General features: G+C 41.3%; 2 protein-coding genes and 1 pseudogene across 2 annotated transcripts; all 3 read left to right on the forward strand.

Moving 5' to 3' along the window:
• Nucleotides 1–2369: 2369 nt before the first annotated feature.
• Nucleotides 2370–3305, forward strand: LOC131923604 (UDP-glucuronosyltransferase 1A9-like; annotated as a pseudogene).
• Nucleotides 3306–6957: 3652 nt separating this feature from the next.
• Nucleotides 6958–7839, forward strand: LOC131923355 (UDP-glucuronosyltransferase 1A8-like). Its single transcript, XM_059278352.1, has one exon. The coding sequence runs from the start codon at nucleotides 6958–6960 to the stop codon at nucleotides 7837–7839; it is 882 nt and encodes a 293-aa protein (XP_059134335.1).
• Nucleotides 7840–16205: 8366 nt separating this feature from the next.
• LOC131923605 (UDP-glucuronosyltransferase 1A7-like) lies at nucleotides 16206–17090 on the forward strand. The gene has a single exon (XM_059278727.1). It carries the CDS (start codon nucleotides 16209–16211, stop codon nucleotides 17088–17090), a length of 882 nt encoding a protein of 293 aa, XP_059134710.1. The 5' UTR covers nucleotides 16206–16208.
• The last annotated feature ends 1076 nt before the right edge of the window (nucleotides 17091–18166 follow it).

Below are 18166 nucleotides of genomic sequence, written 5' to 3' on the forward strand. Positions count from 1 at the left end.
ATCATTATATAAAGTTTGTCTTTGTATATCGAGGTAATTGTCTTCTCCAAGAAGTTGATCTTTGCTGGGCGGTGGTGGCGCACACCTTTAATCCCAGCACTCGGGAGGCCACATGCCTTTAATCCAGCACTTGGGAGGCAGAGCCAGGTCGATCTCTGTGAGTTCAATGCCAGCCTGGTCTACAGAGCAAGATCCAGGACAGACACCAAAACTACACAGAGAAACCATGTCTCGAAAAACCAAAAAAAAAAAAAAAAAAAAAAAGGTTGATCTTGGGAAATTTCCATACCTCTAGACCTACTTTGTTGTTTCATAGTCTTAGCCTCCTCTTAGCACCAGGTTCTCCATTGTAACTGTGGACCACCCTCTAAAACAGCTATAACCAAATCTTTCCAGTCTTGAGGGATATTTCTATTACAAGTTGATCACGAGTTTAACATCTGCTTTATAAACAGGGAATGTATGCCATTTGAGACTTTAGCTTCCTTGAAACTCCTAAAATCTAACTTTTCCATTGGAGTCCTGTTAGCTCGTACACAGCCTTGAGCATTTGGCAGTTCCTGTAAGGTTACTGGACAGGTTAACATTGGTTGTTTGAAAGCCTTAGGCTGTTTCTCTGTAACTGTAAAATGCAATGCTGAGGTAGGTTCACCTTTAAATTCTTCTGTCTGGGTCTGAACATCTCTGTAATCTGTTTTAACAAGTTTTTCTAAAACTTTTATCTTGGCACTCAAATAACCAATCTTTTTAATGATTAAAACATAAATGACTAAACAAATAATATTCATAACTGACGTTATGTAGATCGCATCAAAATTAATTATCATCTCTTTTAGTTGTTCCATTTTCAGACTGCCTAATATGTTATCAGACAGAGACCAAATTTCCTCCATTGTAAACATGTTTCCCATTTTTAATGTGGGAAGAATTTCTCTTTTAACTAATTTCTACCTCTGAGCAATCTTACTTGGCTCGCCAAATTTGCCAACAATAACGATTCAGTTGTGAGGCTGACTCCTGTGCATAGATCAATAGAACCCCAAGCAGGTTTCAAGACAGCTACTTAGTGTGTTATCAGCCTGAGATGGGGATCCAGAGAAAGCCTACAATCCACTGGGAGAGAAGAAGTGAAAGAGACTCTGGCCCACATGGGGTGGAAACTCCAGCCATGAGCAACTGAGGCTTAAGTCTGGACCTGTAAGGACACAGGCAAGCAGCTTTTTTGTGAATTCATGCTACAAACTTGGGCTGCCAGATGTAAGACAAATTGCTGAATGATCTTATTAGTAAAAAAATCCAGAGCCAGATATTGGGGTGAAACTGAGAGATCAGAGAGGCAGAAGGAATCCAGCCACATTCTTACTAATAGGAAATCCTCAGCCAAAGGGAGATTGTTCCAGTGTCCTCATGCCTTGTATAGCTTTCTGTGTCCTGCCACATTACTGCCTTGGATTAAAGGCATTTGTCTCCACTGACTGGTTCTCTTTCTCTCATGTAGCCCAGTATGGCCTTGATCTCACAGAGATCCAGATGGATCTGTGCCTCCTGAGTGATAGGATTAAAGGTGTGTTGCTTCTACTGCCTGATCTCTATGTTTAATAGAGTAGCTGATTTTTCCTTCTGACCCCCAGATAAACTTTATTGGAGTGCAAAAATAAATTATCACCATGGCCTTTGACCATTGTTCCTAGAGCAACTTAATCTGATTATCATCGTTGAAGGCAACAAGCCTTCAAAGGCTCATCCCTTCATCTTCTGTCTTCTGTCCAGATATCTGTCTAAAAGCCAGGCTCAGAGAGAAAGTCATCCTATCCTGGAAAGGGTGCTGAAATAACAGAAACTGATATAACACAGAGAATGTTTTAATTTTGAAAGGGACATTGGCTGTGTAATATTGGTTTACTGGAGTCCTACAGCAGGGCAGAGTCCCAAGGCTCAGTGTCTGTCAGTCAAGACTCCTGAACTCTTAGATCCATGGACTCAGAGCAATGTTGATTTGTCCCTGATCGCTTCTTTCTGACATAATGTGCCCTTTAGATGAGATTTGCTTTTCTGTGACTTCTAGCATTCTCTGCCTCTTCTGGGTGACACTCACTGTCTATCTTTCTTAGTTTCCCTTCTAATGAAATACAATTGAGCCTGTGATGGATATAGAAGATCCTTATGAACAGCTTCTTAATTTTTCTGAATTTCAAAATAGAACACATTATTTCAAAATGGTTTCAACAAATGGGTTTTGGAGCCAATGAAGTTCGTTAATTTTTACTCTTTTGAGTAAATCATTAACACTGAATTTAACTTCACTTGCAAACATACAAATACCTGAGTCCACTGCAGTAGGTTTGCTCCTGTACTGTTTCAACCAGGTCTATTAGAAGAGCTCAGTCTCATCCTCTGGATTGCCCGGGCTCTGCTTCTCCCATGGCTCCTACAGATCTCCCAACCTCCATTCCTCTGTGTGTGTGTGTCTGCTGCTGGCCTCTGGCTGTGCCCAGGCAGACAGGCTGCTGGTGGTGCCCATGGATGGGAGCCATTGGTTCACTATGCAGATGGTTGTGGAGAAACTCATCCACAGAAGGCATGAAGTGGTGGCAGTTGTGCCAGAGGTGAGTTGGCAACTGGGAAAATCCCTGAATTTGACAGTGAAGATGTACTCAACTTCTCACACTCTGGAAGATATGAACCTTGAGTTCAAGTATTTTTCTGACACTCAATGGAAAAATCCAGAACAAAGTATGGTTTCTTTCCTAACAGGCTCAGTCAAACATTTCCTTGAATTATTATTTTCACATTGTAGAGATTTATTTAATGACAAGAAGTTAGTGGAGTACTTGAAGCAGAGTTCTTTTGATGCTGTGTTTCTGGATCCTCTTGATATGTGCGACTTAACTGTGTCCAAGTATTTGTCACTCCCTTCAGTGGTCTCTTCAAGAGGTATATTTTGTCACCATCTCGAAGAAGGTGCCCAGTGCCCCAGTGCACTGTCTTATGTTCCCAGACTTCTTTTGAAACTCACAGACACCATGCCGTTCAAGGAGAGAGTGTGAAACCACCTCTCCTACATGGAGGAGCATGTATTTTGCCCCCAATCTTTGAAAACTGCTACAGACATTGCCTCTGAAGTTCTCCAGACCCCAGTGACTGTGAATGATCTCTTCAGCCAAGTATCTATTTGGTTGTTACGCACAGACTTTGTGTTAGATTTCCCCAGACCTGTGATGCCCAACATGGTCTTCATTGGTGGAATCAACTGCCAACAAAGAAAGCCGATTTCCAAGGTACGTTATTTGTTGTTTATCACATGAAAAGAGCCCTGGGTTTGGCAAATAAAAAAAGAAATTCTTTACTGAGCTGTAATTTATTATTTATATCACTGCATACGGAATTTCTTCCTGGGTAGTAGTATTGTTTTGTGTCAATTCACTGATTAGGAAACAATTCTGTATAGGTGCCCTATTCATATGTCTGTGTACACCTGTGACGTAATTGCCTATACATTCCAAGCAGCAATCTAATTTTAAATATCTATATATGCCTTCCTATTTTTGTGTGTGTGGCAGGGGCCATGAAATTAAGAGGGGAGGGGACAAAGAAAAGTTTCTTGAGGAGGAAAAGAGAGAGAAATGGTAGGAAGAGAACATATGGAGTGTAAGGCTGAGTAGAGAGAGTGGGTAAACAGAAAAGACAAAATGTCTGAAAAATGCCAAAATGCCACAGAATACTCTGTATGCTAACTTAAAAAGTGATTTAAATAGACAAAAATACTTCAAGCTACATTATACTATTTTTTAGAAATTTTTAAGATTTTTAAGCCATGAAGCAGTCCTCCTTATTTGTCGGCTGCACTCTATAGAGTGCACATGCGACTTTTCCAAATTTTAAAAAATCATTGATATGATATGAGCATTGCTGAGTTGTTTTAGTGGACCTTGTTCTCAGGGTGTCCTCCATCCCTACTTCTGCCACTCCAACTCCTTCTGCCTCTCTTCCTCGGGGTTTCCTGAGCTCTGAGGGGAGGGATTTGAAAGAGCTGTCTCATTTAGAGCTGTGTGCTTCAAGGTCTCTCTATGTAATGTCTTTCTGTGTGTCTCTGTACTTGTTCCCATCTGTTGCATGAGCCCTCTGGCAAGGCACTGATCCATGAGTATAGCAGAATGTCATTTTGAGTCATTTAATTGTTTCTTTCCCCCTTAAGATCAGGAGTATTTGATTTATTCCTAGCTGTCTGGACTTATAGACTCTGGTTCTTGGTCACCCAATCAGTGTCAGGTATGGGTTCCATTCATGATGTGGGCCTTAATTCAAATCAGACATCAGTAGGTTACTCCCACAAGGTTTGTTTCCATGAGATTGTAGGCTTTTTGTAAATTTTGTTGTTGTTGAAATTTAACTTTAAGGCATGGTGGTCCAATAAAATACAGGAGGTTGTTTCATTTTTTTTTTGTATCTGTTGAGATTTGCTTTGTGATCGAGCATGTGGTCAGTTTTAGAGAAGGTTCCATGGGGTGCTGAGGAGAAGGTATATTCTTTTGTTTTAGGGTGGAATGTTCTGTAGATATCTATTAAGTCCATTTGAGTCGTAACTTTTGTTAGGTCCCTTATTTCTCTGTTAAGTTTCAGTCTGGCAGATCTGTCCAGTGGTGAGAGTGGTGTGTTGAAATCTCCCACTAGTAGTGTGTGGGGTTTGATGTGCAATTTAAGTTTAGTAATGTTTCTTTTACAAATGAGGGTGCCCTTGTATTTGGGGCATACATGTTCAGAATTGAGACTTTTTCTTGGTAGATTTTTCCTGTGATAAGTATGTAATGTTCTTCCCAATCTCTTTCAATTGATTTTAGTTTGAAGTCTATTTTATTAGATATTAGGATAGCCCCACCAGCTTGCTTCTTAAGTACATTTGATTGGAAAGTCTTTTCGCAGCCTTTTACTCTGAGGTAGTGTCTGTCTTTAAAGTTGAAGTGTGTTTCTTGTATGCAGCAGAAAGATGGATTCTGTTTTTGTATTCATTCTGTCAGCCTGTGTCTTTTTATAGGTGAATTGAGACCATTAATATTAATGGATATTAATAACCAGTGATTGTTAATTCCTGTTATTTTATTTTATTTTTTTTTGGTAATAGTGTTGTGTGTTTCTCTTCTTTGGTATCTGTTGGTGTGGGATTATCTATTGCCTGTATTTTCATGGTTGTATCTAACTTCCTTCGGTTGCATTTTTCCTTCTAGTGCTTTCTGTAGGGCTGGATTTGTGGATAGGTATTTTTTAAATCTGGTTTTATCATGGAATATTTTGTTTATTCCATCTATGGCAATTGGAAGTTTTGCTGGATATAATAGACTGGGTTGGCATCCATGGTCTCTTAGTGTCTGCCTAACATCTGTCCAGGACCTTCTGGCTTTCTGAGTCTCCATTGAGAAGTTAGGTGTCTGACTTCTGATAGGTCTGCCTTTATATGTTACTTGGCTTTTTTTCCTTTGCAGTTCTTAATTTTTTTATTCTGTATGTTTAATGGTTTGATTATTATGTGAGAAGGTTTTTTTTTTTTTTTTGGATCCAGTCTATTTGGTGTTCTGTAAACTTCTTTTACCTTCATAGGCATTTCCTTTTTTAAGTTGGGAAAGTTTTCTTCTATGATTTTGTTGAATATATTTTCTGTGCCTTTGAGTTGGTATTCTTCTCCTTCTTCTATCTCTATTATTCATAGGTTTGGTCTTTTCATGGTGTCACAAATTTCCTGGACGTTTTGTGTTAACTTTTTTTTGGCTTTAGTGTTTTCTTTGACTGATGAATCTATTTCCTCTATTGTATCTTCAACACCAGGGATTCTCTCTTCCATCTCTTGCATTCTCTTGGTTATGCTTGCATCTGTAGTTCCTGTTCATTTACTCAGATTTTCCATTTCCATTTCCAGTCTTCCCTCAGTTTGTGTCTATTTCAGTTTCAAATCTTGGACTTTTTCATTCACCTGTTTAATTGCTTTTTCTTGACTTTCTTTGAGGGATTTATTGATTTCTTCCATTTTTTTGTTTGTCTTTTCTTTGAATTCTTTAATGGTAGTTTTCATTTCTTTTTTAAAAGCTTCTATCATCTTAAAGTCATTTTTAAGGTCTATTTCTTCTGCTTCTTCTGCTTTGGGATGTTCATGTCTTGATGTAGCACCACTAGCTTCTGATGGTGCCATATTGGTCTTTATGTTGTTGACTGTATTTTTGCACTGGCATCTACTCATCTCTTTCTCCACTCTGTGCAGGTGCTGCCTGTGTCTGAGGGAGCCTCTTTTGGTCCGGTTGATACTCTTGGTCTAATGGGAGCTCTTGGTCTCATCCGGGCTCTTGGTCCAATCTGTTCCCAATCAGTGCAGAGTGAGCTTATGTCTCTGGTTTTCACTGGTGTCACAGGGGGCTGTTTTCTTGGTGAGAGGGCGGGGGTAGAGGAAGCTGGCTGGTCTCTGGGGCTCCAAAGGCTTGGGGAAAGGGCACAGGTAGTGCCCCTGGGGCCTAGGGCCCAGGGACCTGGTCTGCCCAGTAAGGAGATGGGGCCTTACTTGATCCCAATGGGTGCAGGATGTGCTTATGTCTCCCTTAGTTTCCAAACTTACAAAGTATAAATGAGCATGTGATGAATGTAGAGGATCCTTATAGGCAGCTTCTTAATTTTTCTGAATTTAAAATCAAAACATATTGTTTGAAAACTCTTCAAAACTGGGTCTGCAATAGAGGCCATGATCTTTCTGAAATAAAGTCATAAATGTTTTTTGATCTGGAAGGCACAAAAGTAGTCATTTGAGCCAAGGAGGTTCATTAATTATTTTTCTCTTGAGTAAATTATTACACTAAATTTAACCTAACTTGGAAACATACAAATACATGTGTCCACTGAGAAGTCCACTGTCTTCTACTCAGTCAGCTCTATTAGAGGAGCTCAGTCTCAGCAGCTGGACTCCCGGGCTCTGCTTTTCCCATGGCTCCTGGAGATCTCCCAGCCTCCCTTCCTCTGTGTGTGTGTCTGCTGCTGGCCTCTGGCTTTGCCCAGGCAGGCAGGCTGCTGGTGGTGCCCATGGATGGGAGCCAATGGTTTACCATGCAGTCGGTTGTGGAGAAACTCACCCACAGAGGGCATGAGGTGGTGACAGTTGTGCCAGAGGTGAGTTGGCAATTGGGAAAATCCCTGAATTTGACAGTGAAGATGTACTCAACTTCTCACACTCTAGAGGAATTCAATCGTAAGTTCAAGTACTTTTCTGACTCTCAATGGATAACTCCAAAACAAAGGTGGCTTTATTTAAAAACAAACTCAGGCAACGTGTTTTTTGAACTAATATCTTCACACTGTAGGAGTTTGTTTAACGACAAGAAGTTAGTGGAGTACTTGAAGCAGAGTTCTTTTGATGCTGTGTTTCTGGATCCTTTTGATGTGTGTGGCTTAACTGTGGCCAAGTATTTGTCACTCCCTTCAGTGGTCTTTTCAAGGTATCTCCTTTGCCACCATCTTGAAGCGGGCACACAGTGCCCCAGTCCACTGTCTTATGTTCCGAGACTCTTCTCAAAATTCACAGACACCATGACTTTCATGGAGAGAGTGTTGAACCTTGTTTTCTACATTGAAGAGTGGGCATTTTGCAACTATATTTTCAAAACTGCAGTAGAAATTGCCTCTGAAGTTCTCCAGACCCCAGTGACTATGGATGACCTTTTCAGCCAAGTGTCCGTTTGGTTGTTACGCACAGACTTTGTGTTAGATTTCCCCAGACCTGTGATGCCCAACATGGTCTTCATTGGTGGGATCAACTGCCAACAAAGAAAGCTGATTTCCAAGGTACATTTTCTCTCCTTTAGCACATGAAGAGAGGCCTGGGTTCAGGCCATTAAAAGGAAACTCTTTGCTGAGCTGTGGTTTGTCATTTGTATCACTCCATATGGAATTTCTTCCTGGGTTATAGAATTGTTTTGTACCAATTCACCAATTAGGAAACAGTTCTATATAGATTCCCTATTGATATGCATGTGTACACCTATTTCATAATTGCATGTACATTCTAAGATACAATCTAAATTTAAATATGTATGTGTGTTTTCCTGTTTGTGTGTGTATGTCAGGATCATTACATTAGAAAGGAGAGGGGACAAAGAAAACTTTGCTGAGGAGGAACAAAATGGTCCTGATAGACATGTCACATGAAAACAGAAAGGGGAATATTCGGGGGTAGGAAGAGAACATATGGAATGTAAGGCTGGCTAGAGAGAGCGTGGAATAAAGAGGAGAAGAGTACAACATGTCTGGAAAATGCCATAATACCACCAAATCATTTGTATGCTAACTTAGAAAAGAAATTTAAAAAGAAAAAAATCTTGAGCCTATATTTTACTGTTTTTTTGGAGATGTTTATCAAACACATCAAGCCACGAAGCAGCCCTCATTATTTGTCAGCTGCTCTGTAGGAGTGAACATGCAGTTTTCCCAAATTTTAAAAAGTCATTAATATGATATGTAGGATGCAAGGAAGGTGCATTTGTTTTTTTTTCACCAAAATAAATTATAATAAGATAAAAGAAAAAGCACCATATCAAAACTGGACAAGATAGCCAACAGAAAAAGAAGGTCATGAAGAAAGGTCACTTGTTAACACATTCAGGAGTCCCATAAAAGTACTTAACGGAAAGCTATGGTGTATATTCAGAGGGCCTGGTGCAGACCCATGCAGGCCCTGTGTATACTACATCAGTCTCTGTGAGTTCACATGAGCATTGCTGAGTTGTTTTAGAGAACCTTATCTCAGGGTGTCCTCCATCCCTTCTTCCTCTGCCCGTCCAACTCCTTCTGCCTCTCTTCCTTGGGGTTTGCTGAGCTCTGAGGGGAGGCATTTGAGGGAGACAACTCCTTAAGAGCTGTGTGTCCTAAGGTCTCTCTATATAATGTATGGCTGTGTGTCTCTGTACTTGTTCCCATCTGTTGTATGATGCCACCAACAAAGTATCTCCACTGTCAAAGCATCTCTGATGATGGCTGACTTAGGCACTGATCCATGAGTATAGCAGAATACCATTATGAGTCATTTAATTGTTACTTTTCCCCTTAAGAACAGGAGTATATGGTTTTATCCTAGCTGTCTGGACTTATAGATTCTGGTTCTTGGTCACCCAACAGTGTCAGGTATGGGTTCCATTCATGATGTGGGCCTTAATTCAAATCAGACATTGGTTGGTTACTCCTACAAGGTTTTTGCCTCCATTGCCCTGGTGTGTTTTGCAGGCAAGACAGATTATAGGTCAAAGAATTTGTGGTTGGGTTGGTGTTTCCTTTTCTCTTTTGGTAGCTTGCAGAGTACATTTCCATGTCGTAGACACTAGAACATGGGGATGAAGGTTTGATGTACCAATTTGTACCCCTTGTCTCTAGACTCTAAGACTTGGGATGTCGTGATGACTGACTGGGCAGCTGATGTGGCCGGGAGTGGCAGTGAGCCAAGCTCCTTGGTGAGCAGGCAGGAGGCATGCAGTGCTCGAGTGCTCCGCACTTTCTGGAGAGACAGTGATCTTAAAAGCACCCTAGGACATCAACATAGTTAGTTGGTTGAACCTTGACTCTTGTATCATGAAACTGAGATTTAAGGTACATGCAGAGAGTCAATTTCTGAGAGAATTTATATGGGGAGATATGTCTTTAATGTTATTAGTCAGAATTTAGCAAGTGGGGAATGGATACCAAAGTTGCTTTATGTCTGGCCTTGGTTCAACAGCCAGACACCTAGAAATCTGACCTTTTGCAATTAATTTGCAGGGGCAAATAGTCTACTTTGAATTTGCTCTGAGGTCTTAAATCAGCTAATTGTGTAAAAACCTGTCTTTGTAGCTGAGAATACTGTTATTTTCTAGTGTTAGCCTGAGTTATGAAAAATCTCCTACTATTATTTCTATTCATCAAAATTATACAGCTTAAGAAGAAATCATGTTTAGACAGTCTACAGAACAAATGTCTATAAAAGTCAAGATGTAATTACTAGATTACATGTAAACATTACATGAAAATGCACAGTAATAGAGAGATTCCACAGCTGTTTTTGCTCATGTGAAATTACAGACAGAAGCAACCAGTTTTCATAGTCGATGGCCCCATAAACTTTGCTTGAAATAGGTTCCTCCCTCAGAGAATTATTTGTCTGATGGGTTGACATCTGAGTTATTAGTTGTCATATGCTACAATATGCCATGGACAATGGCAGATAACATTACAGTATTTTCACTGATTGTCCTCATATTTTTAGTGATCATTAGTGATATTTACTTGTGTACCAACTATTTTTGTGAACAAGACTGTGCTAACTGTTCTTAAATACTTTCTTGTTGTGTAATCTCACCAGCAAGAAGTTGAATTGTTGGGTCATATACTTGCACATGTGTCACACTCATTCATATCCCACATACTTAGTCACACACACACACACAAACATACACACACACACACACAAACATACACACACAGCACCACCACTACCCTCAGTCTCACACACAACACACTGATTCACACACACCATGCTTAGACACATACAAACACACATATGTGGTCATGCAGGGCCTCTTGATAAAGAACTTATAAACAGCACAACCACACATCTAAAATAAAAACAACCCTATGACCTTGTTCGTGTCTACCCTATTATTTCATATGGCAGCCATGTTTCACATACAGTGTGCTGCCAGGGAATAGATGTTATGGGTGGAGTTAAACCTGTGTGTTGAGAAGGAAACACTGGTGAAAAGCTGTGGGTGTCTAGGCATGTATACATGTGCAGTGTTAGGGCATACCTGGGGACTTTGATGATGGTTATAACACACCACCGAGGAGTTTCCCTGGAGATTTCATTACACAGGTTTAATTAAATCTTACAGCAATGGAGACTCCATGGAGCTTCCATAGCCACAGGAGCAACTCAGAGTTGGTTTGACTCTGCACCAGCCCTTCCCTACACAAGGTGTCTTTTAGTGAGGGACCCGCTTTTCTATGACCATCTCTAGCATTCATTTCTTCTCCCTGCCAACTAACTTTCCCTTCTCTCCACCCACCCTCCTTAGTCCATGTTATGATGTGCAAACAAGCAAGCACATTACAGAGGCAGAGACTCTTTATGGACAGTTTCTTCATTTTTCTGAATTCTCAAATTCAAGCACATAACCTGATGACTGTGTTTGGAATCTGGCACTGCAATAGAGGGCGTGATCTTCCCAAGGCAAAGGTCACAAGCTTTTCTTTTGTGGAAAACACACAACTAGGCAGTCAGCAAAACCATTTCATTAATTATTCTTCTGGATGAATCATTGACAGTGAGTGTAATTTCACCTTTGAATATATAAATACCTGTCTCCATTGAGGTAGCTTTGGTACCTGTACCTTCCCTGCTGTGTTATTAGAGAGGTAGAGGTTGACTGGCAGGATTGTCCTGGGATAGGCTTGTCCTTTCAGCCATGCAGGTTATTCCAGCCTCCCTTCCTCTGTGTGTGTGTGTGTGTGTGTGTGTGTGTGTGTGTGTGTGTGTGTGTGTTCTGGCCTCTGACTTTGTCTAGGCCGGTGGGCTGCTATTGGTGTTGCCTGTGGATGGGAACCACTGGTTCACCATGAAATCTGTTTTGTATGAACTGTACCACAGAGGCCTTGAGTTAGCGGTGGTGGTGTCAGAAGTGGAGGGCAATGGGGAAGATCACTGAATATGGTAGTTTTTTAATAAAATGGCCCCCAAAAGGAGCAACAGTATTAGGAGGTGTGACCTTGCTGGAGTAGGTGTGGCTTTGTTGGAGGAAGTGTGTCACTGTGGGACTGGGCTTTGAGGACTCTTATGCTTAAGCCAATCTCAGTGTCTGTTCACATCCTGGTTCCTGCTGATCAAGTTGTAGAACTCTCAGGTCCTTCTTCAGCACCATGTCTGCCTGTGTGCTGACATGCCCAGCCATGATGATAGTGGACTAACCTTTGGAAACACTAAGCCACCCATATTAAATGTTTTCCTTTGTAAGAGTTGCCTTGGTCATGGTATTTCTTCACCAAGAGACTGTATTATATGAAGAACAGTGACTCAGCTTCTCACTCTCTGGAGGGTTTTGACTGAGAGTCAAGGTTGTTGCTGACACTCAATGGAAAACTCTGGAGGTCATTATGCTTTCTCTATGACACCATCTTTCACTGTGGAGGAGTCTGTTTAGCAAAAGGCAGTTAATATCTTACCCACAACAGAGGGTTCTGTTTTTGTTTTTGCTTTTGTTTTAGGCTTTTGTGGACCCTTTAAATGTGTGCAACTTAGTTGTTGCCAAATATCTTTCCCTTCCACGTGAGATGGTCAGATGGTCAGCAGAGTGATGTTTTGCTCTAATGTTGAAGGAAGCACTCTGTGGGCCAGTCCCTTTCTCGTGTTCCTAATCTTCTCCGCCGCCTCCCAGATATCATGACTATTAAAGAGAGAGTGGGAATTATTTTAAATTTTTGGTTAAATAGTTATTTTCTCATGGAGATCTTGTCTGAAACTCTCCAACTTCCTGTGACAATGGTCTCTACAGGGACATTTCCATTTGGCTGTCAGGCACTGACTTTACTTTTGACCATCTGAGGCCTATGATTTTCAACATGGTCTTCCCTGGTGAGATCAATGGCCACCAGGGCTAGTCACTTTCCCAAGTGTGTTATCTGACCCTTACCACAGGAAGGGAAGTTTTTTTGTGTACCTTTTTTGAGCATGTCCACTATAGCTCTTCTTATACCTGTGGCCATGCTTTGTTTTCCAGGCATTTCAGGATTCAGCTTCTTCTTCTGGTTATTCTGAAGTGATTGTGGTGGTTTTTTTTTGTTTTTTTTGTTTGTTTGTTTGTTTTTTGGCAGAGTTACACCTCTGTATACTAGCCTGTAATTCTGGAAGGATCAAATAGTGACAACCTCAAGGACGCAGAGCTCACAAGGACTTCTCTACCTGGCTGGGCCTTAGTCTGGTTATCGGATGGTCTGTCTTTGCTGTCTAGTGACAATGCTGTCGAAAGTAGCTGGATGAGTAATGCAGTAGTGTCTGGTCCAGTGAGTCAGAAGTTAACTTCTCTAGTCAGGCAACTTCTCAAATTGTATCTGACACTGAGCAAAGCTGCAGACTAGTCTCTGAGGTTAGAGTATCTTGCTCAGAGTCAGATCATCACAGCACCAGATCAGCACAGGATCAGACACTATCTATGTGTTGTGGACTATTGGCTTAAGATGTGTTTCATTTGTTAATGCTGTGGAATATTTGTTTAATGATGCAAAGATGTGTTGTACTCATTTATATTGCATTTGTTTAACTCTGTGAAGCTGTGTTACTTTGCCTGCCTAAAACACCTAATTGGTCTAATAAAAAACTGAATGGCCAGGAGAGGGATAGTTGGAGCTACCAGGCAGAGAGAATAAATAGGAGGAGTAATCTGGGCTCAGGAGAAGGGGGAGGAGCAAGAAAAGGAAAAGGAGAGGAGGATGCCACAGGCCAGTTACCCAGCCAAACAACCAGCCATGGAATATGAAAAAAATGAAAGGGTATAGAAGAGAGAATGGTAAAAAGTCCAGAGGCAAAATGTAGAAGAGGAATGGGTTAATTTAAGTTAAATTAGTAAAGCTGACTACATACAAACGTAGTGAAGGCTGGAAATTCATAAATAAGAATAAGACTCCATGTATTTATTAGGGAGCTGAGTGGTGGGCACCACCAATAAAACCAACTATATATATGCACAGTGGATTGCCTCTCTTCTGTGGGCAGAATTGTATGGTGGATTTCTGCCTAAACTGTTTGTCTGAATTCCCAATAAATCAAGCCTGGCTCCTTCTCTAAAGTATGCAGAGGTGGAATTTAGCTGTCAGGGTGGAGCTGTTGCTCAACCTTTCAAGTTGAGGGGACCCACTGCTTGACTTCCCCAGACAAGCAGGCCTAACTCCTCCAGTTCTGGAACCTGGGAAGGAGGGAGGCTCTGATTCCAGAATGAGTTATTGGCCAACTCTTTTCTAGATTATTATAGCAATGGCTTGCTTTTTTTTTTTTTTTTACTAATAGGATCCATGGAGATGGCAGTCTCTCAGTATGAGAATCCTGGCCAGTATATTTTTAAATAAATTATTTTTATTTTATGTTATTGGTGTTTTCCCCGAATGTATGTCTGTGTGAGGCTGTCAGAAACCCTGAAACTGGATGGATTTACATACAGGTGTGAGCTGCCAGGTAGATACTAGGAATTGAACCTGGGTCCTCTGAAAGAGCAGCCCGTGATTCCAACCACTGAGTCATCTCTCTAGCCCCCATGCCCACTTTTAAAATTTTTTCAGAGTTCTGCTTCTATTTGCCTTCTTAAAAGAACCAAACTTTGCTCATCTGAAGTCCACAGAGGTGGACACCTACATGCCAGCCCATGTTGCTGGGTCATCTTTCATGGATAAATGAAGCCACTATCGGCTTCCTAGACCAAGCATTACTAGCTCCATCATATTTCTGGAATTGGTTGAGTGGGACTTCTCCTATTTAGGAGGGCTTAGTAGGGTAACTCAGAAGTTGGGCTAGAAGAAACAGTGCAAGGACTCCAGGTAGTTTTGAACCTCCTCTCGTGATAGAGAAGGCAGTCAGCTCAGCTTCAGGGATGGTCTGTGGAGTTGGCCTATGTAGCAGCCACACTGAGATACCACTGAGACATGGAGACTGGTCCCTATGGTCACTGCCTTTTTGTTTATGTCCTCCCCCAGGTGGAATCACTAAGCCATTACCACTCTACTTCCCAAAGAGGACCTTCTGGGAAGGGTCTTGAAGGCGAGGAAAAGTTTACGAGTGTCTCTGGTTTCTCTTTTTCTTGTTAACGTGATCGGCCTGGGACACTCACCCCCATCTGTTGCTGTGCTGTGTAATTTGTGGATGTAGCACGAGAGAGGTAGAGAAATGTCAGGCCTGTTTCTACACAAGAGAAGACCGTAAAATTATACCTTTACACCACACAGAGAAATTAGCTTCAAGATGATGTGTGATGGTATAGAAAAGTTAACACCACAAAACTTACAATAGCTGGTTCAATCGTCATAACCCTGCTCTGAGAGTCTCCACAGAGCTCATGTTGTCTGGTGCCTGCAGGTTATGCTGGGACACTGTGCCTACACTGTATGTGGAGAGCAGACTCTGGGCATCACTGTTGTAGACCCAAGTCGAATGGTTCCCTTGACTAATGTTTGTCAGAAACAGTAAGTGATTAGGGGATTGTTTACGAACTCACTGGATACACTGTCATGTCCTGACTCATTATTTAATACCAGGACTAGGTCCAACATCAGCCCCTTCCTGGAATTGTGGTGAAAGGTGGAAGTCGTAAGTTCTGATCCCTTTGTTCCTAGGAAAGCAGAGTCCCTGACCATTGTGGCTGGAGTAACTTAATCTGACCATCATCAAGGAGGAAACAAGCTTTCAGAGGCTCAGCTCTTCATCTTCTGTCTTCTGTCTGGATGTCTGTCTAAAAGCCAGGCTCAGAAAGAAAGTCATCCTGTCTTAGAAAGGGTTCTGAAATAACAGAAACTGATCTAACACACAGAATGTTTCCATTTTGACAGGGACAGTGGCTGTGCAATACTGGTTTACTGGAGTCCTACAGCAGGGCACAGTCCCAAGGCTCAGTGCCTGTCAGTCAAGACTCCTACATTCTCGGGTTCATTAAATCACTGCAATACACAATTGATTTGACCCTGGCCTGTCCTATGTACCATAATGTGCTCTTTAGAGAGGGTCCAGCTTTTCTGTGACCTCTAGCTTTCTCTATCTACCTCTTCTTGGTGACTTTCACTGTCCATTCTTATTAATTTTCCTTCTTATGAAGTATAAATGAGCATGTGATGAATGTAGAGGATCCTTATAGGCAGCTTCTTAATTTTTCTGAATTTAAAAATCAAAACATATTGTTTGATAATTCTTCAAAACTGGGTCTGCAAAAGAGGTCATGAACTTTCTGAAACAAAGTCATAAATTTTTTTTTTTTAAATCTGGAAAGCACAAAAGTAGTCATTTCAGCCAGTGAAGTTCATTAATTATTGTTCTTTTGAGTAAATCATTAGCACTAAATTTAACCTCACTTAGAAACATACAAATACATGTGTCCGCTGAGAAGTCCACTGTCCTCTACTCAAGCAGTTCTATTAGAGGAGCTGAGATTCTCAGCAGCTGGACTGTCCCGGGCTCCACTTCTCCCATGGCTCCTGGAGATCTCCCAGCCTCCCTTCCTCTCTGTGTGTGTCTGCTGCTGGCCTCTGGCTGTGCCCAGGCAGGCAGGCTGCTGGTGGTGCCCATGGATGGGAGCCACTGGTTCACCATGCAGTCGGTTGTGGAGAAACTCATCCACAGGGGGCACGAGGTGGTGACAGTTGTGCCAGAGGTGAGTTGGCAACTGGGAAAATCCCTGAATTTGACAATGAAGACATATTCAACTTCTTATACTCTGGAGGAATTCAATCGTAAGTTCAAGTTTATTTCTGACGCTCAATGGATAACTCCAGAACAACGTATACTTTCTGTAGTAACAGGCTCAGGCAAAGTGTTTTTCGAATTAATATCTTCACACTGTAGGCATTTGTTTAACGACAAGAAGTTAGTAGAGTACTTGAAGCAGAGTTCTTTTGATGCTGTGTTTCTGGATCCTTTTGATGTGTGTGGCTTAATGGTGGCCAAGTATTTGTCACTCCCTTCAGTGGTCTTTTCAAGGTATTTTTTTTGCCACCATCTTGAAGCGGGCACACAGTGCCCCAGTCCACTGTCTTATGTTCCGAGACTCTTCTCAAAATTCACAGACACCATGACTTTCATGGAGAGAGTGTCAAACATTGTTTTCTACATGGAAGAGCATGCATTTTGCTACTACTTGTTCAAAACTGCTACAGACATTGCCTCTGAAGTTCTCCAGACCCCAATGACTATGGAAGACCTCTTCAGCCAAGTGTCCGTTTGGTTGTTACGCACAGACTTTGTGTTAGATTTCCCCAGACCTGTGATGCCCAACATGGTCTTCATTGGTGGGATCAACTGCCAACAAAGAAAGCCACTTTTGAAGGTATGTTGTCTCTTCTTTAGCACATGAAGAGAGGCCTGGGTTTAGGCCATTAAAAGAATATTCTTCACCTAGTTGTGATTTACCTTTGATATCACTGCATATATAATATGTAATTTTTTCATGGTTATAGAATTGTTTTGTGACAATTCACTAATTAGAAAAAATCTATAGACCTTTCCCTATTGATATGCATGTGTACACCTTGACATAATTGCATATACCTTCCAAGATACAATCTAAATTTAAATATATATGTGTGCCTTCCTATTTGTGTGTATAGGTCAGGATCACTACATTAGAAAGGAGAGGGGACAAAGAAAATTTTGCTGAAGAGGAACAAAGTGGTTCTGACAGACATGTGACATGAAAACAGAGATGGGAATAATTGGGGTAGGAAGAGAACATATGGAGTGTAAGGCTGGCTAAAAAGAGAATGGAATAAAAAGGAGAAAATACACCATGTCTGAAAAATGCCATAATGCCGCCAAATAATTTGTATGCTAACTTAGGACAGATATTTGAAAAGACACACACACACACACCAACCCTTGAAGCTACATTTTACTATTCTTTGGAGATGTTTACATACACATCAAGCCATGAAGCCGACCGCATTATTTATCGGTTGCTCTATATGAGTGCATATGCCGTTTTTCCAAATTGCAAAATTATTGATATGATATATAGGATACAAGGAAGCTCCATTTGTTTTATAACAAAATAAAATATAATAAGATAAAACAAAAACCACCATATAAAAACTGGTCAAGATAACTCAACAGAGAAAGAAGATCACGAAAGGAAGTCACAAGAATCAGAGACTCACTTAACACATTCAGGAGTCCCATAAAAGTACTAACGGAAAGCTATGGTGTATATTCCGAGGGCCTGGTGCAGACCCGTGCAGGCCCTGTGCATACTGCATCAGTCTCTGTGAGTTCCCATGAGTATTGCTGAGTTGTTTTAGAGGACCTTGTTCTCAGGGTGTCCTCTATCCCTTCTACCTCTGCCCATCCAACTCCTTCTGCCTCTCTTCCTCGGGGTTTCCTGAGCTCTGAGGGGAGGGATTTGACAGAGCCGTCTCATTTAGAGCTGTGTGCTCC

The sequence above is a fragment of the Peromyscus eremicus genome, chromosome 13 (assembly GCF_949786415.1).
Source record: "Peromyscus eremicus chromosome 13, PerEre_H2_v1, whole genome shotgun sequence".
NCBI classification, from domain to species: domain Eukaryota; kingdom Metazoa; phylum Chordata; class Mammalia; order Rodentia; family Cricetidae; genus Peromyscus; species Peromyscus eremicus.